General features: G+C 60.2%; 1 protein-coding gene and 1 pseudogene across 2 annotated transcripts; both read right to left on the bottom strand.

Moving 5' to 3' along the window:
- On the bottom strand, positions 1–27,130 carry LOC132231276 (bone morphogenetic protein 8B-like). 2 transcript variants are annotated; one of them, XM_059690109.1, is made up of 7 exons: positions 26,764–27,130; positions 15,992–16,181; positions 15,467–15,615; positions 5,028–5,222; positions 4,212–4,291; positions 3,582–3,692; positions 1–1,515 (listed from the first exon to the last, which is right to left on the bottom strand). In XM_059690109.1, the coding sequence occupies exons 1-7, from the start codon at positions 27,095–27,097 to the stop codon at positions 1,366–1,368; spliced, it is 1,209 nt and encodes a 402-aa protein (XP_059546092.1). In that variant the 5' UTR covers positions 27,098–27,130; the 3' UTR covers positions 1–1,365. The 2 variants fall into 2 exon arrangements, with proteins under 2 accessions (XP_059546092.1, XP_059546093.1); XM_059690110.1 differs by lacking the exon at positions 26,764–27,130 and adding an exon at positions 18,150–18,310.
- Positions 9,205–12,738, bottom strand: LOC132231268 (protein KIBRA-like; annotated as a pseudogene).
- Positions 27,131–27,585: the final 455 nt, after the last annotated feature.

Below are 27,585 nucleotides of genomic sequence, written 5' to 3'. Positions count from 1 at the left end.
CTTCCAGACAGTCTGGGACTATCCTCTGTGTACATGGTAAGGGCCTCTTCCTCGGCAATCTCTCCCAGAGTACCTCCCAGACCAGGGGTCGGGGCTGCAGCCCGGCCCAGCCTCCACCCCTGCCCCAGACCTGCTCTCCCGGAGCCTGCCCTCAGGGTGCAGAGTGGATCCCAGGGTGCCTGTCCTTGGGCACACGGGTCGGGTCGTTCTGCCTCTGTGGGCCGTGCCTGTGGGTTGGGGTGGGCCCAGGATCTGCTATTAACGACACAGTATTTCAGGGTTCAGGCAGCTGGACTGTCTGCTCCAGCAGGTAAATTACAGGGTTCGCAAGTCAGAAATCAAATCAACACTCCCACTGCCTCGGCTGCTCCAAGGAGAACAGTGGTTTCCGGGAACCTTCCCACCCAGCTCACCCTAATTACTGCCTGTCACTCCCCTGGGACAGGGCCCTTTTCTTGGGCTCACAGGCCCCAAGAAACAGGACACAGGGTGACCAGTCTGTTCCTACCTTCTAGACTCCGGCAGACACCGACGGTGGCCACCCTTGCCCTTTGCCTGGCCAGAGGTGGCCTAGGCCCTCTGCTCCGGGGAATGCATTGCTCCTTAGCAGGGAGGAGCGGAAGCCTGTTCGTCTCAACTCTGAAAGGTTTGTGTTGAGGTTTTTAAGACCCTGTCCACAGTCAGCGGGGAAAGAACCCGGGTGCTGACGGCCACGGGGAGAGGCTGGGCAATGGTGAGGTCTGTGCCGCGAGTCTGCCAGCACCGCCGCTCGCTGCACACACTGTCCTTGCTTCTGCTAAGGGTTACCTTTGTCCAGTGCTGAGCCCCACCTGGGGGCAGTGAGGGAACTGGAAGCCCCTGAGAGCTCTTGCTTCTCTGGGCGTCACGCCTCTCCAGGCAGGAGGGCAGGCCCAGGGCCTGAGCCCTCTGGCTTGTTCTTTCTCTGATGTGCTTACTACTGAGGACATGCACGTGTCTAGGCCCTGGGAATGCCCATGTTGTCCTGGGAAGGGGCAACCCCTGCTCCCACCCCGAACCTTGGCCCAACCAGCCAGTTGTACACTCAGACTGGCCTGGGTCATCCACAGTATGGGCCACGAGGGCCAAGGGCAGTCCTCAGACAGGCCTTTGTGCTGACACCATGGCTGCTGTGTGCGGCCGTCCCTACAGGTTGGGGTGGGACAAACCACAGACCCTGGGGAAGGGGCGCAGGGGCCTGGAGAGGACCGACCAGACCCTGGCTGAATGGGGGCAGATATGAGAGCCCTCCCTTCGGCCCCTCCAGAGCTACGGTGGCATTTGAGGGCCTCAGCCTCTGGCGCGGGGCTGACCCCGGCGGGAGGCGCTGCAGCGGCCAGCGGGGCCTCAGTGGCAGCCGCAGGCCTTGACCACCATGTTGCGGTGTTTGCGCAGGATGACGTTGTTGCTGCTGTCATAGTAGAGCACGGAGGTGGCGCTCAGCTTGGTGGGCGCGCAGCACGCCTTGGGCACGGCGTCTGGCTTCATCAGGTGCACCTGGCCGGGGAGGGGGCAGCAGGCAGAATGTGAGCACTGGGGCCTCCTCCAGGACCCGCCCAGCGCCTGGCCTCCCGACCCCTCCCATCTCCAGCCATAGCCAGCGCAGTGTGGTGTGAAAATCTGCTCACCTTGACCCCTGCCCTGGCCCGGGCCCTTAGGACACAGCCTGGGCACCTGTCAACTCCCTGCCACACCCACTCCCCTCAGACCTGAGGGCCCTGCTGGTCCCCAGCACACAATGTGCCTGGTGGCAGGTCCCTATGCCTGAGGCCCCTGAAGCACCCCCACCCCCCAGAACCCCCCTCCACTCTTTCCTCTTCTTGGCTTCTTTTAAAAAAATGTTTTTATTGATTTCAAAGAGGAAGGGAGAGGGAGAGAGAGATAGAAACATCAATGATGAGAATCATTGATCAGCTGCCTCCTGCACGCCCCCTACTGGGAATCGATCCCTCAACCGAGGCATGTGCCCTGACCAAGAATCAAACTGTGACCTCCTGGTTCATGGGTCAACGCTCAACCTCTGAGCCACACTGACCAGGCTTCTCTGGGCTTCTGCAATGACCCTGATCATGCCTTGTCCACTTCCTTGTGTCCACTTCCTGTCTCCCCCTCCTGGCTGATACCAAGAGTGTTCATGGAGCAACTGGATAAAGCCTCGGATTCCAGGCTCACCCCTGGGGGTTCAACACCGTCATTTCTCAAAGGACTTTTCACCCTCCTCACAGCTTCTCAGGTGAGTCTGACTCTGGGCGATGAAGGAGCAGCGCACACAGGCCACGGGTGCTGGGGCAGGACTCGGACCAGGTGTGGTGAGCCTGCTCCCTCTGCCTGAACCACTTCCCCACCAAGAAAGAGGCTGATTCGAGGGAAGGCAGGGGAGGGTGGTGGGTGGTAGGTTATCAACCAAAGACCTTGTATGCATATATGCACAACCCATGGACACAGACAATAGGTTGGGGAAGGCCTGGGGCGGGCTGGAGGTGGTCAATGGGGAAAAGGGGACATATGTAATACCTTCAACAATAAAGATTAAAATTAAATAAATAAATAGATCAAGAGCCTGACTGTGGAGCTATTTTGGCCTCCACACAAATATTTAACCTGCGACTTGGCAGGATGAGCTGAGTTAGCACTGGACGCCTGGTCAGGCCCCACGCCGGCGGCCCGAGCTCTGGGGCAGGAGAGGAAGGACACGGGCTTCCATCCGTGGGTGTTGGGGCCGCTCCGAGGGCCCAGACCGCCCAGCCCTACGGGGGCTGCAGAACCGGGTGAAGCTTTCTGATGGGGGCCTGTCCGGCAGTCTGGTGCCTGTTCCCCCATGCCCACTGGTCCCGGGAGCCCCAGCTCTGGGCCAGCCTGCCAGGAGGACTGTCAGCCGGGCACTGGGCTGGCGTGGGGCCCAGAGCCTCTCTGCAGCCACTGGGAAGCCCAGGCCTCGGCGGGGATGTCAGCCAGACTGGACAGGGGGCCACTGCTCCCAACTTCCAGCCTCCACATGAGGTGTCTGGGCTTGGCATTCGAAGGCCCACGTGACAGGAACCAGGCAGCACTGCCTGGGTGTGCCGGCCATGAGCTCTCAGTGGGGGGAGCGGGGAGGGCCTTTCCCACCTGGGACCCGGGAGAGAAGCCGGGCCTCAGGGACCTGGCCTTTCGGAGAGGAGAGCCCTGTGCACGAGGGCTATGGGTGACTCTCCCGACTCGCCGTGAGGAGGGTGGTGAGCACACACGCCTGTCTCTCACCTCGTGTGCACGTGTCACTTGAGGTTGAGCAATCCCGTGCACACGGGCACACGTGTTCAGAGTGCACAGGTGCCCAGGTGGGGTGGACGTCTGTTCTGTGTGTGTGTGTGTGTGCATGTGAGTGTGCGCACCAGTAGCGAGTCTGCAGACGCAGCTGGCCACACAGGGACCTGCACCTGCACGGGTGTGGGAGTTTAACGACACCTGCACCAGCCGTGCACCAGCCAAGGTTCCACGTGAGAACCTCCGAGAGACGGAGCAGGTGCCCCATTCCCCTCCAGGCGGCCCTCCCCGGGCCCGGGCAGCACAGGCTGGGTACTGACCAGGGACTGCACGATGGCGTGGTTGGTGGCGTTCATGCAGGAGTCCAGCGGGAAGGAGCACTCCCCCTCACAGTAATAGGCTGAGTAGCCTTGGGGGGCGATGACCCAATCCTGGGTGGGGAATGGAGAAGGTGAGTCCCACCATGTGGCCCCTCCCACTAGCCCCTGTCACAGGAGGATTCAGGGCTGCCCCTCTCCCTCCCTCCCTCAGCCGCAGGGACCCGTCACTCACCCTCGGCCCGTCCTGAGCAGCCTCCCCGCCCCCCTCCCCAGCCCCGAAGCCTGGCGTCCACCCCAAGACCCTCAGCAGACAGGACTGGGAACAAGCCCGTGGTCCTCCCGCTGCCCCGCCCCACACTCCTGCAGCTGCCGTCACTGCAAAGGCTCAGAGGCGGCCACCCGGCCTCAGGCTCCCTTTGTAGCCGACATTTTATGGCTCAGGGGGCAGACTGTCTCCATTTTCACAGTTTTTACCAAAAAGCCAAAGTAACACATTCTCCTTTTAGAAAACTTGGAAAACTCAGAAGAAAATAATATGAGGAAAAAAATCCCCCAAGTCTACCCCCTCCTGGAGAGACACCTGACCTTCGGGGGGTCGTCATTTCAGAGAGAAGGGAGAGGAGAAATTACCAGCCAGCCGAGGTCCTGGAAGCTGACATAGAGCTCGTGCCGACGGCACACCTGCCGACCGTGGGAGCCGTGGGCGCCATCTGCGGGACAGACGTGGAGGTCTTTCCTGGGGCCCTGCTCTGTGCCGCGGCCACGGGGGCTCCCTAGGCGGGGACGCCCTCACGGGCACGTTTGTGGGATAAGTGAACGATGGAAAACCAAGCCATCGGGTCCCTCAAAGCCCAACCCTGCTGCTCTGCTGGTGTCGGACCAGCTCAAGAGCCTTCGATGGCTCCCAGTGGCTCCAGAGGAAGCCACGCCCCGCCCAGCCTCCCGCTCAGCCTGTGGGCCTCCTGATGCTCCATAAACAGCCCAGGGGACCTTTCTGCCACCGGGTGGTGGCAGCTCCTCCTTCCCTCCTGAGACACCTGCCCGCACCCCACCCGTCCTGCCACATCCCTGCACAGGTCACGTGGCTCATGCTGAGGCCAAACAAGGGGGTGAGGCCCGTCCCCCTGATTCTGAGGGTCTCGCCTGGCGGGGAGACCTTCGCCCAAACAGTTGTGCACCCGAAGGTGCCTGAGGGAGCCGTGGGCACAGGGGCGGTGCTGCCCGAGGAAGGGCACCCGATACTGACGGAGGCGTGGGGGGGGGGGGGCCTGGGGAGCCGGGGGCCTGAGAGACAGTGCACGGCCGGTCCACAGGGGGCGCGGGGCAAGGGAGGGTGTCAGGAGGGGGCTGGAGGGTGACCGCTGGCTTGACCCCTTGTGAGGGCCAGCAGGTTCTGCCACCACTGGTCCTGGGCCTACAGCCTCGCGCCCGGCGCCCGGGCCTCACCGAGGATCCCCGGGAGCTTGTTGGGCGGCGGCAGCTCGTTGGTCGTCTTCAGCAGCCGCCTCCGCAGGGGCCTCACCGCCCGAGGGGCCCGGACGGGGCGGGGGCTCGCCCTGAAAAACGTGACCATGAAGGGCTGTTGGGAGCGCGGTGCCCGTCGCCCCAGCAGACCGGCCAGGCCAGGATCCACGCTGTGCCCTAGACAGAGAGGAGAGAGGGCGGTCACCGAGGGCGGCGGCTCTGCCGTGGGCACCGCAGCAGCTCTGCCAGGGCCGGGGCGGGCCCAGGAGCCTGAAGGCTGAGGACCTGAGGCGGCGGCCGTGCCTGCTCCCTCATCTGAAGACCGGAGTCCAAGTCCAGCCCCGGCCCCGGGCAGCGGGTCTGAAGGAGACCGTGGGAGGAGGGCCTCGTGACCCCAGGGTCAGCGTTGGTGATGTCACAGAGCCACACGCGGCCCCCACCTCGGTCTGGGGCCTCCTGGGCCCGAGTCTCCCTTCCCGCATCCTCCTGGGATGCTCCTGTGGGAGGATGGCACCCGGCTGATCGGCGCAGCTCCAGGGCGGGGCTGGTGCTCCCCTGCCCGAGAGCAGGCCTCACTGCTTCCCGACGCCGCGGACAGACACAGGCTCAGTGGGCGGACACTGGATCTCAGTCCCAGAGCCCGGGTCCACCCAGGTCGGTCTCATTCCAGAGCCCGTTCCTATCCACAGGCCCGGTTAGTGGCTAAAAAAGAAAGGAGGGCTGCGGGCAGGGCATGACTGGGGCCCCACCCTCGGAATAGTGAGGTCTACAAACAGGAATTTACCCCCAGCCTTAAAGACGGAGGCCGCTGTGGAAAGGCTCATTCGCCCTGCAGTGTCCACTCCCCAAGGCACCTCTCTCCCTGGCCTCCTCCTATTCCCACGTGACCTCGCGATGCTCTCACTGTCGCAGCAACATAACTGTAGGGAGACTTTAGAGAAAAAATGTCCCTCCTCCACCACGATTCACTGAGAGATCAGCTTATCGCTAGACGTGTAGGTTGCTTCCTGGCTTTCATCATAAAGAAGAGGAGGAGACAGAACCTCTTCACTTTCTTTTCCTGTGGGATGTTAGCAGGAGCGTGATGACAAACTCATTTCTGTTTCTCAAACACGGTGACCACCATTCCACTTCCAAGTGCATCCCCCTCAGTGGTGCAGCACGGACACACACACACATGCACACCCATGTCTGCACATACACACAGGCAGGCATCATCATGTACGGTGTGCAGACGCACACATACGTAGGCATATATACGCGTGCCATGAGCAGGTCTAACATGACCCCCGTTGGACACCACAGGCCAAGGACAGTGCCTGCCCCACCCACACGCCTGCTCAAAGGTCAGCTCTTAACAGCTGTGCGCAGACCTGTGTCCATGGGCCTTAGTGAACTGACACCTGATGAATCCTCAGACCAACCTTTGACCTATGACATCACCTGCCACAGAACAATGCTCTGGGCCCATCAGAGGCTCCACACAGGACTGAACCTGCTAGGACAGGAGGTTGAAGCTGCAGGCGCTATTGCTGGAAGGAGCCCAGACAGAAGCCATTTGGGAGAGTTTGGGTCATGGTGAGTCGCAGTCAGGAGGACGCAGGGGAACCACGAGGACACAGGCCACAAGACCCATGGAAGCTCTGCGAGCAGAGGGGACAGGCCAGTGAGGCCAGGACAAGGCGGCCATGGAGCCATGAGCAGATGGGCGCCTGTCATCAGGTGGCACTGAGCGGAGCTCCACGGCCTGGCTGACGCAGGGGGACGCCTTGGGCCCAGCAGCCCCCAGCCTGTGTGTGCCGCTGCCCTGTCCCTGTTCTCTGGACAGCTCTGCCCACTGGGGCCCGAAGGACATGCCGGGGGGCTGTGCTCACTGTGTGTTTTTCTTTATGCAACTGTCTGTTCGGGGATCTTATTGGGGTGTCCTGGGTGCAGAGAGAAGGACATAGCAGATCAACTAGCAGCACCACTGAGGCAGCACGTCACCGAGGCAGCCTGTGGGGAGCCTGACCGAGATCCTGAAGCAGCTGATCCTAGGTCCCACTTCACAGACGCAGAAACCAAAGCCCAGTGAGCAGCACCTGTTCAAGGCCCCAAGCAAGCTGCAACCGGCCAGGACACCCCCACCCACCCCAGCACACCCTGCAGAGGCCGGTCTGGGGCAGGGGGGCCGGACTAGGGGACTGACCCGTCTTTCAGACGGCCTAACCTGGGAGGCCTGGGCATGGACCCCTGGCCCTCCTTCCAGAGCCCAGAGCTCCCCTCCCATCATCTTGAGCAGGGCTCCCTGCCTTCTCCTGGCTATCTTCTTGGGGGGCCCCTCGGCTGCCAGCTCTGACAGGCCCTTTTCCAGAAAGGCGGAGATGGGAGTTTGGGAGCCTCTGGGGCCCAGGTACCTCCTCTAGACCTGATCTGTGAGGTGCTGGCAGGCATGCCGTCCCCGTTGCAGTAGATGGGGTATGCGAGGCCATGCCTGGAGCTGTGGGCCACGCAGGATGGAAGACGCTGCTCCTCTGAGCCGGGTGGGCCCCATGGGACCTCTAGCCTCATCCATTTCCGAGTCGCCCCATCAGAGCCCAGATGCCTTGGCAGCTCCCCTGCCCGATCCTGTCCTAATTCATGCGCCTCCCCAGCTGTGCCAGCCCCCCCCCCCCAGGCTTCCTTCTGCTCTGGGTGCCCCTGCAGCCCCTGCAGCCCCTGCTCCACCTCAGCCTGAAGTCATGGATGTGACCCTGGTGCCACGCTGAAGGTCACTCGGATGCCTGGTCGAAACCCTCGAGGGCATCCCAGCTGTGGGCCTGGTCTGCTTTTGTCCCTTAGGCGACTTCATCGCGTGAGGATGGGAAACCCAGTCCTTTCCCTCCTCTCTACTGCTTAACGGCCCTGTCACTTGTCGGCCCCTGGGAGCCTCTGCCTGTCCCACACTGCCACTGGGACGTCCCGACTCCCAGGGCACATCTGCCCAGGAGCCCCCAAAGGTGTCTACTCCATCCCACCCACCCCCATCTGGTCATGCCCTGGCCTCTTCCCCCCACACCCCCAGGCTGTGCCCTCGGTGAGCACTGCCTCCCGCCTCTCCATCCCAGGACCTGTCCCTTCCTGGGGATGAGGCCCCTGCAAGGCCTCCCTGAAAGGCCTTCCTTGACCAGCTGGAACTCCCTGGTCTCACCCAGGGGCTCATGTTGGTGGTGCGCCCCCTAGAGCCATGCTTAGGAAGTGCAAGCTCCAAGTCGGGGTTTTAACACCCCCCTCGGCCCACCCCTGCCCCAAACACACACCTACGATCTCACTTTTTTCTAAGTCTTTGAGACTAAGGCTTCAGGATGGAATCCCTCAGGCCCCTCTTGGATGACAAGAGAATATTAACAAGAGGCCGGGTCAGGCAGAGAGGGAGGACAGAGAGTCAGTTCAGGAGGACACAGGAGCACTGGGTCACGGTGAGAAAACCCGTCTGAGTCCCTCGGTTAGGTTTCTAGAACTCCTCCTAGCGGAAGCCACAGCCCTTGGCAACACACAGGGGGACTGTCTATGGAGGAAACCCTGGTGGCACCCACAGCCCCTCCCCTGCATCCTCCCACGACCAGGTCAGGTCCCCCGGCGCGGTCCTCCTTTCCTTCTGGGACGTGCTCTGAGCCACGCGGAGGAGGCGTGTGGGGAAGAGGAGGTGAGGCTACAGGAAACACAATCCAGCCACAAAATGAAAGGCCCAGCAGAAAAGTCAGAAGGGCCAAAGGGGACAATCTTTCATTTAGGCAGCATGTCTTCCCACCAGGACCTGACATACATACATACATACATACATTCATTCATTCATTCATTTATTGGTTTTTAATGCCCCTAGCCCAGTAGTCGGCAAACTGCGCTGGCGAGCCACATGTGGCTCTTTGGCCCCTTGAGTGTGGCTCTTCCGCAAAACACCACGTGGGGGCGTGCACTACAGTGCGATTGAAACTTCGTGGCCCATGCGCAGAAGTTGGTATTTTGTGGAAGAGCCACACTCAAGGGGCCAAAGAGCCGCATATGGCTCGCGAGCCGCAGTTTGCCGACCACTGCCCTAGCCGGTTTATAAATTGCATTATTATTACTGTTATTATTATTTTATTTAAATTTTCTTTCTCAAAAATACATTCCTAAATATACAAACTATACAATCTTGTCATTTTAATGCTTTTTTTTTGTATTTTCTTTTTTTTTTTTTTAATAATAGAACCCAAACTAAAAAAAATCTTCACCTTCAAACCAGAGGAGCGCTAGAGGACTTGGACGCAGAACCCTCATATAACACCACATAAATAACGCGGCACAGTCTGTTCACGGCAGGGTCCCGGACCAGAGGAAATACTTTTCTGGAGCTCAGACGTCGTCTGCGGAGAGGGCGGGGGTGTTCATCTGCGGCCGCGTGAAAAGGCCGTCTTCTCCCTGAAAGACTGCACTCCCGGGGCTCCCTGCAGCTCTGGCCTCTGAGCCTGTGCACGTCCTTGGCGGCCGCCCTCATCTTGTCCGTCCGCAGCTCACCTTCGTGCCCCGCGCGGTCCATCTGCTTCTGCAGCATCCTCAGCAGCAGCCGGAAGCGCTCCTCCTCCCGCAACCGCAACCCCGGGGGCAGCTCCTTCTCCCCGTGGCTCCTGGCTTGTTCGAGCTGCTCCTTGAGCTCCCTCAGCACCGACATGTCCTGCGTCAGCCGGCTGTGCCAGGTCCGGGTGGCCTGCAGGTCCAGCGAGGTGCGCATCAGGCGCTCGTGGCGCAGGGATTTGAAAGATGCAGGCCGCTCATGCGGCCGCTGCGCCGCTCCAGAGAGTTTCGAGCAAACGGTGGCTTCTTGGGCAGCGTGGCGCTGTCGCGGTCACTCCGATTCAGCCGGCACACGGATTGGCTCTGGGGTCCAGGGGAGAAGGCCTCGGAGCGGATGGTGGTGCTTCCTCGAAGAAATGGCGCTGGGGACGGCGTGCCCACCCGCCGGTCCTTGGGCCGCACCACTGTGGGCGACGGGGCAGGGGTCTCTGTGTTGGTCTTTGTCCACCTTTACCGCCGGGCACTCTTCCGTATCTGGTGAGCATTTCTCCGCAAAAACCTCCTCCTCTCCCTCCTCCGCTGCCGTCTTGTCTCTGGTCTCCTCCTCCAACCTCCAGCTGTCTCCCAGATCCTGGGTGCTGCCCCTTCCCTCCTGCCTCTTCTCCAGCTCCACCGCTGTCTGTTCCAGCAGAGCCGACACGGTCCGTGCTCTCAGGCCCCGGGGTGGGGGCCCGGGCTCCCCCTGGCTTGGGTTCCCTGTTCTGTTGCTTCAAGTATTTGTAGCTCAGGAGGTTGTACCAGCGAGTGGACCTCTCCCCGGACCGGCACACCTCAGCCAGGCTGATCTGGGCGCCTCCCAGGCAATCCTCCGGATGGCTCTGGTCAGTGGTACAGACGTCGACTCTTAAGGGCATCTGAGGCGTCCTGAGGCCGCCTCCGGAACAGGCAGGTGGTGCTTTCCGAGCAGGGAAGGACGGCCACACAGAGGTTCACTTTCTGGTCCTGCCGCAGCAACAGGGCAGAGAGGTTACTGAGCTGGACGATTAATATTGCAAACTGCTTATTCTTCTCGTCATACCGCAGGGCAACCTGAACTTGGGTTGCTCCCACCGCGTCTGGTCCTCACTGTCAAAAGCAGGGGCTTCTGACGCACCGAGTCTGGAAGGCACACGGGAAAGAGAGGCCTCAGAATCCCTTGCAGCGACCTGGGCTCTGTCGGGGAAGGTGTGGTTGCTCCTCTGCACGGAAGCCTCATACACGCCACTGTCCCCGGCCACCGATTCATCTGACGCGGCAGCCGAGGTGCAGGCCACTTTGAGGCCACACCCCTGGGCCGTATTCACAGCTTGGCCCAACTGCTTGCCCTCCATTCCGGGTTCCTCCAGCTGGTACCTCTCCCGGCTGCCACCGCCAAGGCTCAGTTCACAAAGAGTGGCACTCAGCTCCGGATCTTCGAACTCCAGGGGGCTAAGGAAGGCGTCTCCAGCCAGGAGGGGGGCATCGATGAGGGGGAGCAGGGTGGGGACGGGGAGGAGAGGGAGGAGTGTGGAGACAGAGAAGTCATGGACTTCGGGGTGCCCGTCAGGGAGCGCAGGGCCTGCAGGTGGCCGCCCCCCTCAGCCCTCTGGGTCTTGGCCACCTCGTCCTCGTGGATGGTGGTGATGTAGCCTGAGGACCGGACGCCCGTGGCCGCCTCCAGGAGCAGGAACTCCACCTTGCTCTGCAATTCCGAGTCCAGCTGCTCGAAGGGGTCATAGTAGAGGTCAGTGAAGCTGGCGGAGGAGTCCAGGCTGGAGGCAGCCAGGGAGCCCGGGCTGGACGTGAGGGACCCAGGGCTGCTGCTGGAGGACAGGGACTGCATGCTGCTGGAGAGGCCTTTTAGCTGGGAATGCAGAGCTGCCACCTGCCGGGTGGCTTCCTCCAGTTCTCTCACCAGTTGGTTCCTCTTACTGTTTAACTTCAACCTCTCGGTCAGCGCCTTGCTCTGGGTGTCCCCGGCTGCCTGCAGGTCCTTCTCCAGCCGCTTGCGGGCCATCTCCAGCGGCTCCACCCCGCCCTGCGTCCACTTCCGGGGGCTGATGACGCGCATCTCCTTCAGCAGCTCCTCCTCCTCGCTGATGAGGATCAGCCGGTCCCTCTCCGAGTCCGCACTCCAGGCCAGGCCTCACTGTCCAGCTTGGCCAGCCGGATCTTCAGACTGGCGATCCTCATCTTAGCCTCTTCTTACCGAAGGCGCAATCGGACCTTCTCCGCCAACTGATTGTGGCTGCTGGTGCCGACACTCCCCGAGATGTCCGTCTGGGAGCTCAAGTCCAGGTACTGCTTCGCCAGCGGGAAACCCGAACTCTCTAGAGAGCTGCTGCTGGACCACAGGTCAGAGTGGGACCCTCTGTCGGTCCGGAAGCCATCCTTCAGCATTGCAAGGCTCTTAATGAGATCTTGCTTTTCCTTTTCTCCACAGGTGATGGCCTTTTTGATGGCTTTCGTTTCTCTCAAGACAGCCTGAGCTTCATCCAGTTTGTAGCTGCCCTGAGCGTCAGACATTTTCTTGTCGATTTTCTGCAGGGTCTGGAAGCCATGCTCTTTGAACTGCAGCTCCTGCTGGAGGTGAACCATCTCCCTCTTCAGCTCGTTGACCCGGGATTTTGCAGCGGCAATTTCAGCTTTCAGGATCTCAGGGTCATACTTAGAGCTGGACGACGCACCAGAGACCAAGCTGACCTGGGAGCCCAGCTTGTGCTCCCACACGGCATGCAGCTGCTGATACTCCTGCTGTGCAAGCTGCAGGCGCTCCCGCTTCACCTGGTAGATCTCCTTCTGTGCACTCAGGGCCTCCTGGGCCACCACCAGGTAATCCTTCAGCGTGTGCTCCTGCTCCCGCCGCCACTGGACCCGGGGTCCTCAATCTGAGTGGTTTCGGTGTTGTGGTCTATGAAGTAATCTCCCACCTGCGGGTCATACGCCTCTTCCCATCCTAGAGGCAGCTCATCGCTAATGCAGTAGGCGAAGGTGAGCGGTTTGGTGTACCTGTCCCGCGGGTCGATCCGGCTGGTGGTGCGGCTCGTGTGGTCTATGTAGTAGACCTTGCCGTCGCAATCGCGCGCCTCCTCCCAGGCCTCCGGCAGGGGCAGCTCCAGCCGGGGCATCTTCCCAAGAGCCGCCCACGCTCCCCCCATGCAGCTCCCGGCCGCCGCTGGGGCCCCGGCTCAGCGCCTCCGGCCGGGTATATCTGGCCGGGCGGCCGCCGAGGCACCATAATCGGGGGGGGTGGGGTGGCGGCGGTGGTGCCCGCGACCTGGGGGCCCTAGTGAGGGCCGGTCGGGATGGCGCGGCAGTCCATGCGGCCCTGTGGCCCCGCTCCTCCCGCCGCCATGTGCGCCCGCAGCGGCGCGGTGCGGGCCCGGGTGCGCGCCCGGCCAGCGGGGCAGAGCGAGCCGAGAGTGGCTGCCGCCCGCCTTCCTCCCCCGCGCAGGGCGCTGCGCCCTCCACGCCGCCCGCCCGCCGCCACCTCTCCCGCCCCGCGGCCGCCCAGCGCTCGCTCGGTTTGCAACTTCCTCTATTATTATTTTAGTCCTCACCTGAGGATGTGCTTTTATGGATTTTAGAGAGAGGGATGGAGAGAGAGAGAGAGAAACATCGATCACTTGCCTCCCATACGCGCCCGAGTCAGGGATCTAACCTGCAACCTGGGTATGTGCCGTGACCAGGAATCAAACCCACGACCCTTCCTTCCGTGCATGGGAAGACAGGAGGGCTCCGGGCTGGGAACGAGCCAGCCTGCTGGTGCCTCCACTCCGCCCAGCCTCCCTCTCTGACCCAAGGCGCCACGCCTCCCAACCCTGGAAAGGTGGACAGCCACAGGGCCTGGGACTGGCTCTGGGGCTCATGAAGGTCCCCAGGGGGAGCCCCTCAGGGGAAGACTCAGTGGCAAGTCCCTTTCCAGCTCCATCGCTGAACTCCTTTCCCAGGTGCTTGCCCAGTTTCAAGGCTCTAAACCCACTTTTCTGTTTCACTGATTCCCAAACCTGTGTCCCCAGCGCACCTGTCCTGGAATGACATTTTTATGGGCCTCAGCCAGGGCTACCAGTGAGCCATTCCCCACTTCAAACCTGCCCCTCTTCTATTTACCCAGCTCAGGGAAGGAAAAAAGTATATATTTTAAAAACCCACTGGCACACAGAGAACAGACTGATGGTTGCCAGAGGGGAGGGGAGTGGGGGGGGGCGGTGAAAAGGGGAGGATTAAGAAGTGCAGATTGGTAGTTCCAGGCCCTGACTGGGTGGCTCCACTGGTTAGAGCATTGTCCCCACAGGCCAAGGTTTCCCTCCCATCGGTCAGGGCACATACAAGAGGCAACCAATTAATGCATAAATAATGAAAACACACACTGATGTCTCTACTCTCTCCCTCTCTCTAAAATCAGCAATAAAGAAAATTCAAATTGGCAATTACAAAACAGTCCCAGGATGTAAAGCACAGCATAGGGAATACAGCCAATACTGTTGTAATAACCATGCATGGTGTCCGGTGGGTACTGGAAATATCGGGGGAAGACTGTAAAGTATATGACTGTCTAACCACTATGCTGTCTGCCTGAAATTAACAGAAAACCATATGGACTGTAAACTGTAATTTAAAAACAAATCCAATGGCTCCGTCCACTTTATTCCCGACCCCTCTCCCCACTTGTCTCCATTTCTGCTGCTACCAGCACCTCCCCCCATCCCTCGCCCACCCCTCCCCCAGCCCTCACCCAGACACTGGCTGCCAGGGCCTCTCTGGCTGCCCTTCACTCTTGCCCCCACAGCTTACACATCTCGCTGCGGTCAGGGTGTGTGCTTATGCATACAATAAATAAAGCTTTTACTTACAACAGTTGAGATGTAGAAAAACTTGCAGAGGTGCTTGTACAGAGAATTCCCCTATACCCAACGCAGTGTCCCCGGAAAATGTTAAATCTCAATTACTATGGTACATTTGTCACAACGAATGGGCCATTATTGATACCTTCTTAACTCAACAGCACGATTTATTCAGGTTTCATTCGTTTCCCCAGGTCCCTTTCCTCTCCAGGACCCCATCCAGGACCCCAAGGGCACGGAGTCACGGCAACGCCTCAGGCCCTCTGGGCTGTGCAGTTCTCGGGTGGCCCTGTTTTGGATGGCCTTGCCGGTTCAGGCGTTCTGTAGGCCGCCCTTCAGTTGGGTTTGTCTGATGTTTTTCTCATGGCGACACTGGGCCATGGGTTTGGGGAGAAGACCCCCGATGAGAAGAGCCCTCCCATCCCCCCACATCCAGGGTACACCAGAGCCCAGTGAGTTTGCATGGGAACCTTGATCGCCTGGCTGAGGTGGTGCTGGTCAGCTTTTCCCACCGTCTAGTTCCCTCCCCTCCCCCTGCACACTGTCCTGGGGAAGCCAGTCACTGAGGGCTGCCCACACTAAGGGGTGGGAGTGATGCCACCCCTCCTTGAGGGCTCTTCTATGCAAAGCTAACTCAGACCCTGCCGCCCTCCACTGCTGTGAAATTCAAGAAGCTCCCTGAAAACTCCACCCCTTACGCTGGCTTACCCTAACTCAGAATACCGCTGCCTGCCTCTCTCAGCTCCTCTCCCTCCGACTCTCCCTGACCCCTCTGCTCCAGCCCTGCGGCCCCTTGATGTAGTCACACAGGCGATCCAGGGCCCACCTTTGGGCTTTCTATGCCCACTGCCTGGGATAAAGGAGGCTCCGCCCCTAAACACCTGGTGGATGAATGAAGGCCTGACTCCTCCTTCCACAGGCGACAAACAAGGCCTGGAGGGTAAGTAACCTGCCAAGGTCCCCGTCAGAAAGCTGCAGAGCTGGGGTGCAACCCGGACCCTCTGGTCAGAGCCCGGGAGAAGGTTCGCTGCCTGACCCCGGCCTTACCGTCCTCCGTTTCCACGTAGAGGCGGAGTCCCAGGTCCTTGCTACAGTTCAACAACCCGTGGTCACTGGCTGCTGTCACGTCCAGCACCAGCCAGCCCTCGTCCTCAGCTCGGAGCGTCTGAAGATCCAAAAAGAACAAGTCAGACTCCCTGTGGATACGAAAGAACAATTAACCGAAGCCGGCACAGCTGCCTTCGTGTTTCCTGTGCCCACCTGGGGACCACTCCTGGGGCGTCGGCCCTCCTGGCCCTGAGCTGGGTGCCTCACTGCCTCATCTCACCGCATCTGCTATAGAAAGGTGCTGCCGCCCCCGTGGACAGAGGGGAAACTGAGGCTTGGGAGCTCAGTGACCCGTCCAAGGTCTCACAGCCAGGACGCCAGGGAGGGGATTGAAGCCAGGGTGCCAGGGCCTTGGGCCAAGCATCTCCCTCTTGGAGGGTGTGCTCCCAGGAAGCCCCGGTCCGTCCCCCCAGGGCTGGGCCGACACACCCACAGTTTGACCGGGAGGCGGGTGTGGGCAGGCACCTGTTGGCCCGCTCTCTGACCACCTCGAACATGCTGACGTGGAGGGTCCTGTTGAGCAGGTGGGTGCTGGGCAGCTTGTAAATCCGGAACTCGGCAGCTGTGACCGCCTCCCCCGCCGGGATCTGGGTCAGGTCAAAGCGGAACTCCTTCCAGGGGGGCTCCTGGTGGCCCAGGGAGCGGTCGAGCTCCACTGCAAGACAAAGCGGGCTGTTCGCTCCTGGCTCTGGGCTCGGGCTCCAGGGTGGCAGGGCCCATGGGAACCAGGGGCCGGGACAGCCTGGGAGAGGCATTTCCTCCCTGGGGAATGGGCTTGCCCACAGGCTCTGCCCCCAGTGCTGAGAGGGCCCGGAGCCCGGTAGTGAGGTGCCCAGCACAGCACCTGACACACAGTGGGGCTAACAAGGGCAGCTTCCATTTCTGGCCCCCAAGCCTCCGACCCAACAGGTCCGGCCCCGCCCCCTCTGTCTCTGGGCCCACAGATGAGGCAGAGAGGACAGGTCCCTCCTCTGAGAGATGGACGTCAGACCCAAGGAGAAGAGGCCGAGTGGCGGCAGGGACATGACTGAGTGCACTTCAGAGTCCACCAGGTGTGTGGATGGGACGTGGGACCGTGAGCGCTCACAGCTGACATTGGAGCTGGGCCTTGAGGGGTGACAGTGAATTTACCACGAGGTCACGGGACAAGAATGCTGCACAGGAAGGGACCAGTGTGAGCAAAGGCCTGGAGCTGAGAGATGACAGCACAGACAGGGAGACAACAGCCATGAAACACAGCGAAGGGCGAAAGGGTGGCAGGGTCCCCTTGGAGGTGAAGGAGGAGGGAGGGCCAGGGGGAGAGATGGAAAGAAACAAGAGGCAAGGTGGGAGTGACAGCTCCTGGGGAGGCCCAGTCAGTGCGGGGAGTCAGAGGTCCCGTGGTGTGGTGGGATCTGGGTGGGCTTCCTGGAGGAGGTGACATCTGAACTGGCCTCAAAGGATGGGATGACGGAGTCTTGGCAGGTGGGGAGGTGGCAGGGAGGGCTTTCTAGGCAGAGGGGACATCGAATGCACAGGTTGAGTAGGCCAGGGCCACCCACAGATCAGAGGGTGGGGTACGGGCTGTGAGTCTGGCGGTGGCCTGACTGAGGAGAGTTGAAGTTCCGGCCTAGAAGCATAGCTGTGCCTCTGGCCAGTGGGGGGCCAGGCTCCAGGCAGCAGGGAGCAGTGTGTGGTGTGGAAGCTGTGCGTGGAGGTGGGGTGAAGCATGGGCTGGAGGGGGACCCGAGGTGGCTCCGTTGCGGGGCCTGGTCCAATACTTTGGGCAAGAGGCCGCTTGTGCAGAATTAATCCCACAGGCCCAGCTGCCGGAAATGCCCAGGACAGTATATTTAGGGCCGTCTCACTTTAGCCTTCTGTCACTTTCAAACACTAAAAATCTGTGTTTCCGGAAAGCAGGGGCGGGAGCCGCCCAGCACCTTCCCCCAAGCCCAACACTGAGATTTTAATTACACGTCTGAGAGTCTTTTTAAAAGTCTCTCTCTGGCTACCGGGCTCAGTGACCACAAGTCACCAGGCTGGTGGCAGAGGCGGATGTGGGGAGCACGTCCTGTCCTCGCGGTGGGAACCTGGTCCAGGGACGGCCGGGCAAACAGCTGTGCTGGGTGGGGCCGGCAGACACACATGTTTGGGCAGGAGATGAGTGTTTCATTCCCAGACCAGGGAGGAGAGGAAACAGAATGCCCATCACCAGACAGGAAGCTGGACACGCAGCCAATGCCCACGGGGAGCCAGGCTGTTTCAGGGACGCCGGCGGCACCGGGGTCCTCCGCGCAGGCCGAGGGCGTGGGGGGCAGGGTCGTCGGCAGACACACGCACTCGCGCAACTTTGGTGACAATCCCGCGCGTTCGGGGACCACACAGACGGCGTCCGTTACGGGGCGTGTAGGAATCCCGGGTCCACGGGACGGACAGGCCCAGGCCGCTGGCTGCCACGGGGTGTGGCACCGAGGGAAGGCGTGTCGTCCCTTCACACCCTTCAGCGGACGGACCCTCTCAAAGCATCGCCATGTGCCTCTACCCCAGGCACAGTGGGGACTGGCGGGCGGTCACCGGGACTCTGTCTGCAGGCCTGAGGCTGATTCCCTGTTGGATCCGGGGACCGAGGGCACCAGCCGCAAACCTGCCAGCTCCACGTGGGCACCTCGCCGTGCGGCCTCCTTCCCTTGCTGGGTCAAGAGCACCTTGTTCACTTTAACGGACTCTCGTCCCAAACTTCCGTCCTGCGTTTTGATAAACCAGCTGGAGCTCCAGCTCAGGAAACAGCCCCCTGGCTGCTCCCAGCAAGCCCCGGAAGATGGGACATTGTTACAAAAATGCTTTCATCGAAAGTTGGTGAAATTTCCTGATGCATGGAACTGGGTAGAGAGAGCAACTTGTCAGCGGGGAGGGTGGGAGGAGGACACCTGTGGATTTGCAGCTTTTGCAGTTGCTTTGAGTTCGGAGAGGTATTTCCCCAGGCGGTGTTCTGAGAAAGCATGTTCTGGCCTCGACTTCCTCCTTGTTAACTGTGCAGATCAGGCTGCTTTCACCAGTGAGGCAGCTTCGGCAGCTTCGAGTGCAGGCCTGACCGTGCACCCACCAGGCATGTACTTCCTCTCTGGGCTGCGTCTCCTCTGTGAACTGGGAATAAAGATGCTGCCCAGCTTTCCTCACGGGCCATGAAAGGGCTTTGTAAAGAAGCAATGGACTGGGCGGGGTGGCCACTCAACAGGAGTTTAGGATGAACCTGACCTGCAATCTCCCAACTTTGTGCTAAAATGTGATAGTGCCCGGAGGCCATGTCCGAGGTTCCAAAGCCATGGGGTGGAGGGAAAGGGAGACTCTGAATGACGTTTTTCTGTACTCATTTATTTATTCATTAATTTATCAAGTTCAATTTATCAAGAAATATATCAAATTCTTACTGTGTGGCTCGGGCCAGTGTGGCTCAGTTGGTTGGAGCACATCCCATGAACCAAAAGGTGGTGGGTTCAATTCCCGGTCAGAGCACACACCTCAGTAGCAGGTATGATCGCTGGTCAGGGCCCATGGGGGAGGCAGCCAATCCATATGTCTGTCTGTCTCTCTCTCTCTCTCTCTCTTTCTGTCACTTCCTCTTTCTCTAAAACCAATAAACATATCCTTGGGTGAGGATTTTAAAAAAACTCTTATTATAGATCAGAGTCTGTCTGGCCATGGAATACAGCAGTAAACAAGACAGAAGTCAGGTCCCTGCACTCATGTAGTTTACGGTCTAATGGGGAGGGAATATAAACAACAAAACAAGTAAAAGAGGGGATGCCATCTATCGAAAGTGGAACAGAGAGGGCTGTGGGGTCAGCAGTAATGGGCAAGGGGTGGGCAGTGCTTTTCTTAGGGTGGTCAGTATGGCATCCCTTTGAGAAACAGGTAAGAGAGGACGTAAATGTTCACACACGTTACTGGTAGGAATGCTGTGGAGAGGAACCTGGCGATACCCTCTTGCAATACCCTAGCAAAATTGCGTATGAATTTATCCTTTGACACATGGGTCCCAAGGACAAGATGGCAAAGGATGAGAAGCCATGTGCACGAAGCTATTCATTGGGCACGAGAGACAAAGCTACACTTTGCTCAATAGGGACCTCTACATGTTTATTTTCCACAAAATTACAAAGCCTGCCCAAAATGTTCACACACGGAACCAACTTCTGTCTGGGGAAACAGCACACAGATTCAGTTTCTGAACTGCCTTAACGTGGCTTCCAGAACAATAAACAGTCATGAGTCACCGTCGCTAATGGGACCCTGGCCTTCTCCTCCAGCCCAATCACACAACGTCCGGGTCCCGTGTTTGCAGGAAGGGCCCCCGTGCGCAGGAGGCAGCCTCCACAGCCATGACCACCGTCAACATCCTGAGGCCCTGCACCTGCCACTCACAGGCCAGACGTCCAGATGCCACACCCTGCACCCACCAGCCCGACACCAGCAAAGGCTTCGGCTATTTTCGTGCCTGGGGGAAAATGTAGTCACCCAGATGACCTAAGTCTATCTTGTTTCTGTCCAAAAAGTAAGACTGCAAAGGACCCACTCTTGCTCCGGCCCAGAGAGGCTGTTAAGAGAATAGAATCTTCCGACCTGCCCGCCTGTCCTTCCTGTCCTCAAACCCTTCCCCAAGCCTGGCAGGGCCCCAGGAGGGGCCTAAGCTCAGCTCTGTGTTCCAGGACCTTCCTGAGCTGGCCCAGCCCTTCCACACGGCCTCCCGGGCTTTCCAGTTCCCAACACTCTAAGCCCCCCTCCCCCCCACACACACACCCGAAGCCACTGTCTTCTGGGTAGCCCCATCCCATGTCTGAAGGCTGCTTTCCTCTCCGTCCAGCTATAAAAGCCCCTTGTCCTCCTCTGACCCCACACAGATCAGCCTGCTGGTCTCGCCCTTTCCCCCATCCCAGGGGCCCCTCTGCCCCCATGGACAGTGAGCAAGGTGAGGGCAGGGACCAAGCAGTGTGAAGTGGAAGGAGGAGGCTCCGTCCCTTCTTCCCAAGAGCTCCTGGTCCCCAGGACAGTGGCTGAGGGCCCAGCACCCCAGCTGTGGGCTAGGGCACTAATGCTGGTCTGGGAGAGGCTAACTGTCACGGTGTCTCCATCAGAGGCCACACATGTGTTTCATTTCCTGTGGGACTTGCCGGCCTCGAGGCAGAGGGCAGCTCAGGGTCCCGGAGGCGGACGGGCTGGGCCTGTCTGGCTAGTCCTATCGGTAACGGAGGCCGACGGGCCCACTTCAGACCTAAAACAGACCCGGGTCCCCTCGGCTGGTGTAGGCCCACGGGGGAGCCGAGGAATTGATCACCTATCGATTCTGCGTCCTGAAGGGCTTCCTCCCACCAGAAATCTCAGCGCTGCCGAGAGGAGCCCCAGGTTGCACGGCTGCGGTATTTTTAGTCAGTTCTCATTACTGACTTTTTTCAGAGTTCGTTCCATAAATGGCTCTGCACACATAATTACCGTCCGGACCTCAGCCGGCTTCAGACCCCGAATTACAGGGGACACCGCACACTCCACCACATCAAGCCTGCCAAGGCCAAAAATAGATCCAAGGAGCTGTGAGCCAGGGGGAGGCGAGTCCTCCAGTTCAGACCCGGGAAAGCACTGAACTGTGGGCGTGTCCCAGAAAGATGTGGTCACATCTCGGGGACACGCCTCTCTCCCGTGGGGAATGTGATCCCTGAGGAGGTGGCCCCTGTGCCTCCACTCTGTGCTCACCCTGGAGGAGCCCCCATCGGGAGGCAGGGGGTGGGCACATTCTTTGGTCAGAGCTGCAAAAGCCTTCAGGGCAACCCTGCACAGATGGGGAAACTGAGGCCCAGAAGGGCAGAGACTTGTCAGGGGTCACAGGTCAGGTAAGGGTCCTTCACATGGACTCTCAGACTCGAGCTGCTATAAAATGAGTGGCCTAGGGTTCCTCTGGGTGGCAACACTGGGACGGGGTCACCTGTCTTCAAGGTTCTTCTGTCAACAGGTGCCCTGAGATGCCTGCTGCAGCCACCCCCCTCCAAGCAGGACCCTGCAGGGACCCGGGATCCCAGGGGAGGACCCAGGGACATGCTGCACCCACTGTCAGTTTCTGAAAAGACAGAGAGCGCTGGCCCTGCTCTCCCCACCGCCAGGCCAGGCTCCTTCCCCGGGTCCCGGCCCTGCCTCCCGCCGAATTCCTCTCCTTCACCTTTGCCCACAGAGACCGGTGCATGGCAGAGGGGGCAGGAGAGAACATGAAGAGTCAGATTTGGTCCCTGCTCCCAGGTGGTTCATGGTCTCCTGGGGAGGAGGATAAAGAGGGTAGACACACCCCTGATCTACAGGCAGAAAGTGACTAACAACCAGGAAGCATGGGGGCTCTCACCATGGAAGGAGCCTGGCTCTTTGGGAGGAGTGGGGGTGGGGAGACACAGGTTTATGGAAACCCCTGTCTACCCCCTTTAAAAACAGACATGGAGGTGAGTGTCGTCTATGCAGAGGGTATGACACGAGCAAAGGCACTGAAGTAGGATGTGATGTATCAACCAGCTTCCATCTATCAAGTCCCATCCGTGAGGCGGGCATCCAGCTGGCCTCACTGCACGTTTCGCTCAGTCCTACACACCCGGGAAGGTAGGCCTCGTGTACCTCAAGGTGTCTTAAGAGTGAGGAAGTGAGGGTCAGAGACTCTAATCTGAAAGGAACCTGTGTACAGTCTCACGGCTCCCGAGTGGCAGAGTCGGGATGAGCACCCGGTTTGATACAGCCACGGAGGGAGGAGTCCCAGGATGCTCAGAGCAGCTTTCTTCAAACCCAAACCAGAAACAAGCCACGTGTCCATCAGTAAGAATGGATCCGTGTGGTGTGGTCATGCAACGCGATACAATTCATTCACGTGTAAAAAATAACTACAGATACAACATCGTGGGTGAATCTCAACAACATCATGCTGAGTGAAATATGCAGAGGGTGTCACACACAGGACTATGCACTGTAGGATTCCATTCACATGAGCTTCAAAGACAGGCCAAATGAACGTGTGGTGACAGGAATGAGAAGGTGGCTGCCTGAGGGGATGGCTGCTAGGACTCCCGGGGCGCTCGTCCATATGTGCCTGTGTGGTCTGAATTTTGCGTAATGAGCATGTGTTATTTCTGTAAACCCCCAAACAACAGACGCTTTAAAAACAGGATTCTCAGTTTACAACGGACGTTCCGTCCAGTCCGGTTCAGAGGCCCTTACTGGGCCTAACGATAGGCCAGGCCAGGCGGGTGGGGGGGCAGCTTCTACGTAGGAGAAGAGCAGAGGCTGTACAGGCAGGGAGGCCACCTGCTGTGTGGCCGTGGGAAAATCAAGGAACGTCTCTGAGCCTCATTCCTCTCCTTAGCAAACATGTGACAGTAGCTATGAGATGGCAGTGAAGGGGCAGATGTGGAGGTCTGGGCTGAGGTCACCCCTGGGTGTCATCTCACATGGCCCCTCAGCAGCCCCTTACGGTGGGTACCGTGAGCATCTCCATTTAACAGAAGAGGAAACTGAGGCTCTGAGAGGGGGACTGGAAAGTCCAGATCACACTAAGAGTAGGCAGCGGAGTCCAGATGCAAACTCTGTCTGGGTCCCAGGTCAGAACCCTGAGCCCCGTCCTGTCCACTCCCCGCTGTCCATCCCTCCTGTGTCCAGATGGGGGGGTCACTGTCTAGACTTGACAGGCACCTCCGTGGCTCCTGTGTTGGTCACTTGTCTTTCCCACTACAAGGCCAGGCCCACCAGGGCAGGGACTTGGCTTTGTTCACTGTCATATCTCAGTCACTACCACTGTGCCTGGCACAGAGCAGGTGCCACATGACCATTTGTTGAGTGAATTAGTGGAAAAAATGGAAGAATTCCCCAGTAAAGAACCCAAGAAAGTGGCCTGGGGCTCATGGAGGTAAAGAGTCAGCCCTTCAAGGTCACAGGGCTGAGTGGGACCTGGGCCAGATCCCCCACTCCCAGCAAGCCCGCCTCTCCCAGATACAACAGCCTGCTTGTCAACACCTGTCACCCGAGACCCAGGAAGAAATCAGTCTGGTGCAGGGAAGGGTCAGGACAAAAGTGAAGATGGCTCCATCGTCTCTGGCTGGACTTCTGCCTGCAGTGCTGTTCGTGCCTCAGTTTCTCAATGGAAGAGGAGCCCGTCACCTGCTCACATGAGGTGAAAAAGGATTCTGGGAACAAGCAGGGCTGGTCCTGCCTGCCTCTTTGCTCCCTCAGCAGGGGCTGGGCCGACCTGCAGTGCCTGAGGTGCAGCCAGTCACACCTGTGCTTGGAGGAGAATGGACTGTTTTGTGAGAAGGTCTGACCAACAGAGCCACAGGGCCAGAGCTGGGAGGCCCCTGTTTTTCTGACACCATCACTACAGACTGGATGGGAGACCAGAGGCCCAGAGAAGAGGAGTCTGAACCCGGTGTTGCTCAGCTCAGGGCTGTCTCCTCTCTAAGGGGAGGTTCTGTCTTCTCCACCTGGGTGTCTGCTCCCATTACTGTGTTCCGGCCATAGGAAGCCAAGTTTCTACATGGATGAGATTGCCAGGCAGGTCAGGCAGGGCCGCCAGGTCTGGCCATAGAGGTCTAGGAGAGGCCTATGGCCACTGGGTCCCACAAACTGCCACTGATGGTCAGGGACCTGGCCGGCACCAGACCTGGCTTCCCAGGAGCCAGATGAGGCCGACAGGAGAGGAGGAGCAGGAGGCAGCAGGTGTGGGAGCCGGGGCGTGGGAGCTGATAGCACCGCGACTCTGCTATTAGGCTCCATGTGGCTCAGGGGCCTGGGGCCTGGGCCTCCAAACAAGAAAAGAGTCCTGCGAGGTGTCTAATCCCCACATCAGTCTAGGTAATTACCAGTTAAACCACTCTCACTGAGAGTTCTACTAGTGCAATTGGTATGTCAGAATAAAGAAGTCACTGACAGCCGGCTGGGCACGCCCACAGCTGGGCTTCCACCGAACAAGGACCAGCTTGTTGGTCCCACCGGCCTTAGAGCTTATGAAACACACAGAGGTGGTGGAGGCAGAAGCTGGGGTTTGGAATCCTCAGCCTAGATGATGACATGGACATGCTGTGTGGCCCGGGCTGACCATTCAACCTCTCTGAGCCCATGAAATGAGGCTGGTAACACAGCTTCGCATGGCGCTGCATGGATGAAACAAGGAGTTCTAGAGCTATGGACGTTCAAATGCTAGTTTTTATCCTAAAACTTTGTGGAAACGCCTTTGGCTGGCTTTTAAAATCTGTTTCTGGGTTTCACATGCGTATAAGACACATGGGACTTTCCTGTCACATCTGAACCAGGGCTGGGAAGTAGCTGGGAGGGACCAGAGTCAGTGATGAGGCCCAGGTTCATCCTCAAAGAGGGGCTGACTTTCTGCTCCTCCCAAGTGCCAACCAATCACACCACGACTCTGAGGATGCTCTGATCACTAGGGGCCCCTTTTCTAAGGAGGGGCCTGCGGCTCAGAGAGGGGAGGGACTTGCCTAAGGTCACACAGCAGAGTCGGAGGGGGCCAGGTCTTCCTGGGCTCGGGGCCCTGCTTGATTCACAGCAGCAGCTCCCATTAGGGCTGTGCACGCCTTGACTCAGGGGACGCTGGTTGAAGCAGGACATGGGCTGGGCGCTGACTCACTCTAGGAGATGGCTCCCTCGGGGGCATTTTCCCCGTGACTCCATCCACAGCTCTTCTTGGTCCAGAGCCCTGGGTCAGCTTGTCCCCAGTACAGAGCTGCAGCCTCAGTTCCACATACTCTCTGTCCCTTGTCCCCACCATGCCCTCTAACCAGGGAGGCAGCATCCAGAACCCAGTGACCCAAGTCCTGTGCCTGGCCCTGGGCTCTCTGCAGAAGTTAACAGCTGCCTCCTACTGCTCATTGCCCCACCTCAGCCCACCATCAGCCCTCCCTGGCTGTGCCCTCTTCCTGCCCTCCTGTAGGAAGCAAATGGCTGAGGACCTCACAGTTCCTGCTGCTGCCCCATCCCCTGGTTCCTCTGCCTGGACCACTCTGAAAGCTCCCTCCACCCTTAGAGCCTGGTGCCCCGACAGCAGACATGTCCTTAAGGACCAGAAGTAGAGCCAAGCAACCTGGGCCTGCCCTGGCTGGGCCGCCGAGAGGCCCTGCTATCCTGGCTGTGACAATGCCTCTCCCCACCTCACTGTCCTCATCTGGGATGAATGTCATGGCTGGTAACTGGGCTCTTGGGAGGACTGGGAGAGGCTGTGGGTGGAGGGAGGCTGGTGGCCTTGGCAAGGTCCTCCCCCTGCTCTCAGCCCCTCAGCTCTCCCCACCTCCCCACCTCGAGCCAAGTTGCAGTTCTTGGGTCCCCAGGTCCAGTCTAGTGTCTTTCTGAGCTCAGGCCCCTGCCCATCACTGGCCACAGACAGGAGGCAGAGGGGACGGGGGACATGATTGAACATTAAGGAGAGTTTAGTAATGGAAAAGGTATTTCTGAGAACTTTAAGGGTAAATGGCTCCAGATGTGGCTGCAGAGGGGAAAGCTGGGCTTTGCCTGGGAGAACAATGAGGTCCAAGCTGCCCATCGGGCCATTGCACAGGCCTGGGCACACTGCATGTGAAGCGCGTCCCAGGCTCTGGGCGTGGTGACAGGACACAGACTGCCCCACTGAGCTGAGGCTGAGCCTTCCCACCTGGTCCTGACAGCCACACCCCCGCCTACAGGCTGCCAGGAGGCTGCTGTGGACTCAGGACACTGGGTGCTCCCTCCGCTCTGGTCACTTTGGTGATGTGCCGGGTGCTCTACAGTGAACTTTGTCCCTCTCCTCCTACTGCCCTGATCACAGGACAGCATGGCAGCCTGTTTACTCATCGTCTCCCAGGACTGGACTGTCTTCCCGGCACTGCCCAGGTCCACCTGACGGCACATGATCCCTCCCTTTGGGTGTGTTTGGGGGCGGATGACTGTACTCGCCCTGGGACTCGAATTCCTGCGTCTGCCCCGCCCCACCCACAGCTCACGGACCCCCCAACCTTAGACTTGGCCCCGCTGACCCGGGCAGCCCCCACTCCCCTGCGGGGCCCTGTCCACCACACGGTCACTCCTGGCTCACCGCCGGAGCACCCACTGTCCGAGGCTGGGCACTGCCCCCTGCAGCCCGTGCTCCTGCCGAGGGGCCATCCTGGGGCGCCCGGCCCCGCTGGCTTCCCACGCGCGCATCCTCGCGGAGGTCCCGGGGTCCCCGCGGATCACCGCTGTCCACGCGGCCCCGCACTCACCCATGTTGACGAAGCTCATGACCAGGTCGGCGCGGCCCAGGCGCCGCTCGCGAGGGCCCCCGTCCTCGTCGTCGTCGCCGGCCATGGCGTGGTAGAGGTCCAGCATGAAGAGCGGCGCGGACGCGGGCAGCCGGGCGGCGGCGGGAGGCGCGCGGGGCCGGGGGCGCCCGGGCAGCCCAAGCACCGCCAGGATCTCGCGCTGCAGGTCCCGGCGCTCGCGGGGGCCCAGGCGGCGGGGCGGGCCGCCGGTTGGGGGGCGCGGGCCGGGGCCGCCGCCGCTCAGCGCGCACAGTGCCAGCCCCAGGAGCCACAGCGGACCGGGGCGCGCGGCCATGGCGGGCGGGACGCCGCGCTCACCCGACGCGCATCCGCTTCGTCGCGGCCCGGGGCTGAGGCTCCCCCGACGGCGCGCGGCCGGTCGCGCTGGGGGAGGACGGGCGGGAGGTGCCCGCGGCGCAGCGCCGTCCCCAGAGAACCCGCGGGCACCTGTCGCGGCTCTGGGCCGGTGGCGCGGACGCCAACACCTGCGGCGGCAGCCACTCGGGGACTGCGGGCCGCCGGCTAATGTGTCTGCCGCCGCCGTGCCCTGCAGCCGGGCCGCCGACGAGGCCGCGCAGTCCAGGCGCTCGGGGAGGTGCGGACCCACGAGCTCCGCTCAGCACAACCCGCGGGCTCTGCCGCGCGCCCCGCGGCTGCCAGGTCCAGCGCCCGGCCTTCGGGCCCCGCCCCTCCGGGCCTGGCCAATGGGGGCGCGGGAAGGGGGCGGGGCCAAGGCCCAGAGCCCACCTTCGCGGTGAGAGCTCAGAGTTGTAATTGATGTCG

Source organism: Myotis daubentonii, chromosome 3 (assembly GCF_963259705.1).
Source record: "Myotis daubentonii chromosome 3, mMyoDau2.1, whole genome shotgun sequence".
Taxonomy (NCBI): Eukaryota; Metazoa; Chordata; class Mammalia; order Chiroptera; family Vespertilionidae; genus Myotis; species Myotis daubentonii.
This window is presented reverse-complemented; position numbering and strand designations above follow the sequence as displayed.

Excerpts from the sequence above, each read along its gene's own strand:
- LOC132231276 (XM_059690109.1), bottom strand. The coding sequence starts at position 27,097 with ATGGCCGCGCGCCCCGGTCCGCTGTGGCTCCTGGGGCTGGCACTGTGC. Across the intron at positions 15,616-15,991 it reads GTCAGAGAGCGGGCCAACAG|GGAGTCTGACTTGTTCTTTT; the intron begins GTGCCTGCCCAC and ends TCGTATCCACAG. Across the intron at positions 4,292-5,027 it reads CAAGCTCCCGGGGATCCTCG|ATGGCGCCCACGGCTCCCAC; the intron begins GTGAGGCCCGGG and ends TCTGTCCCGCAG.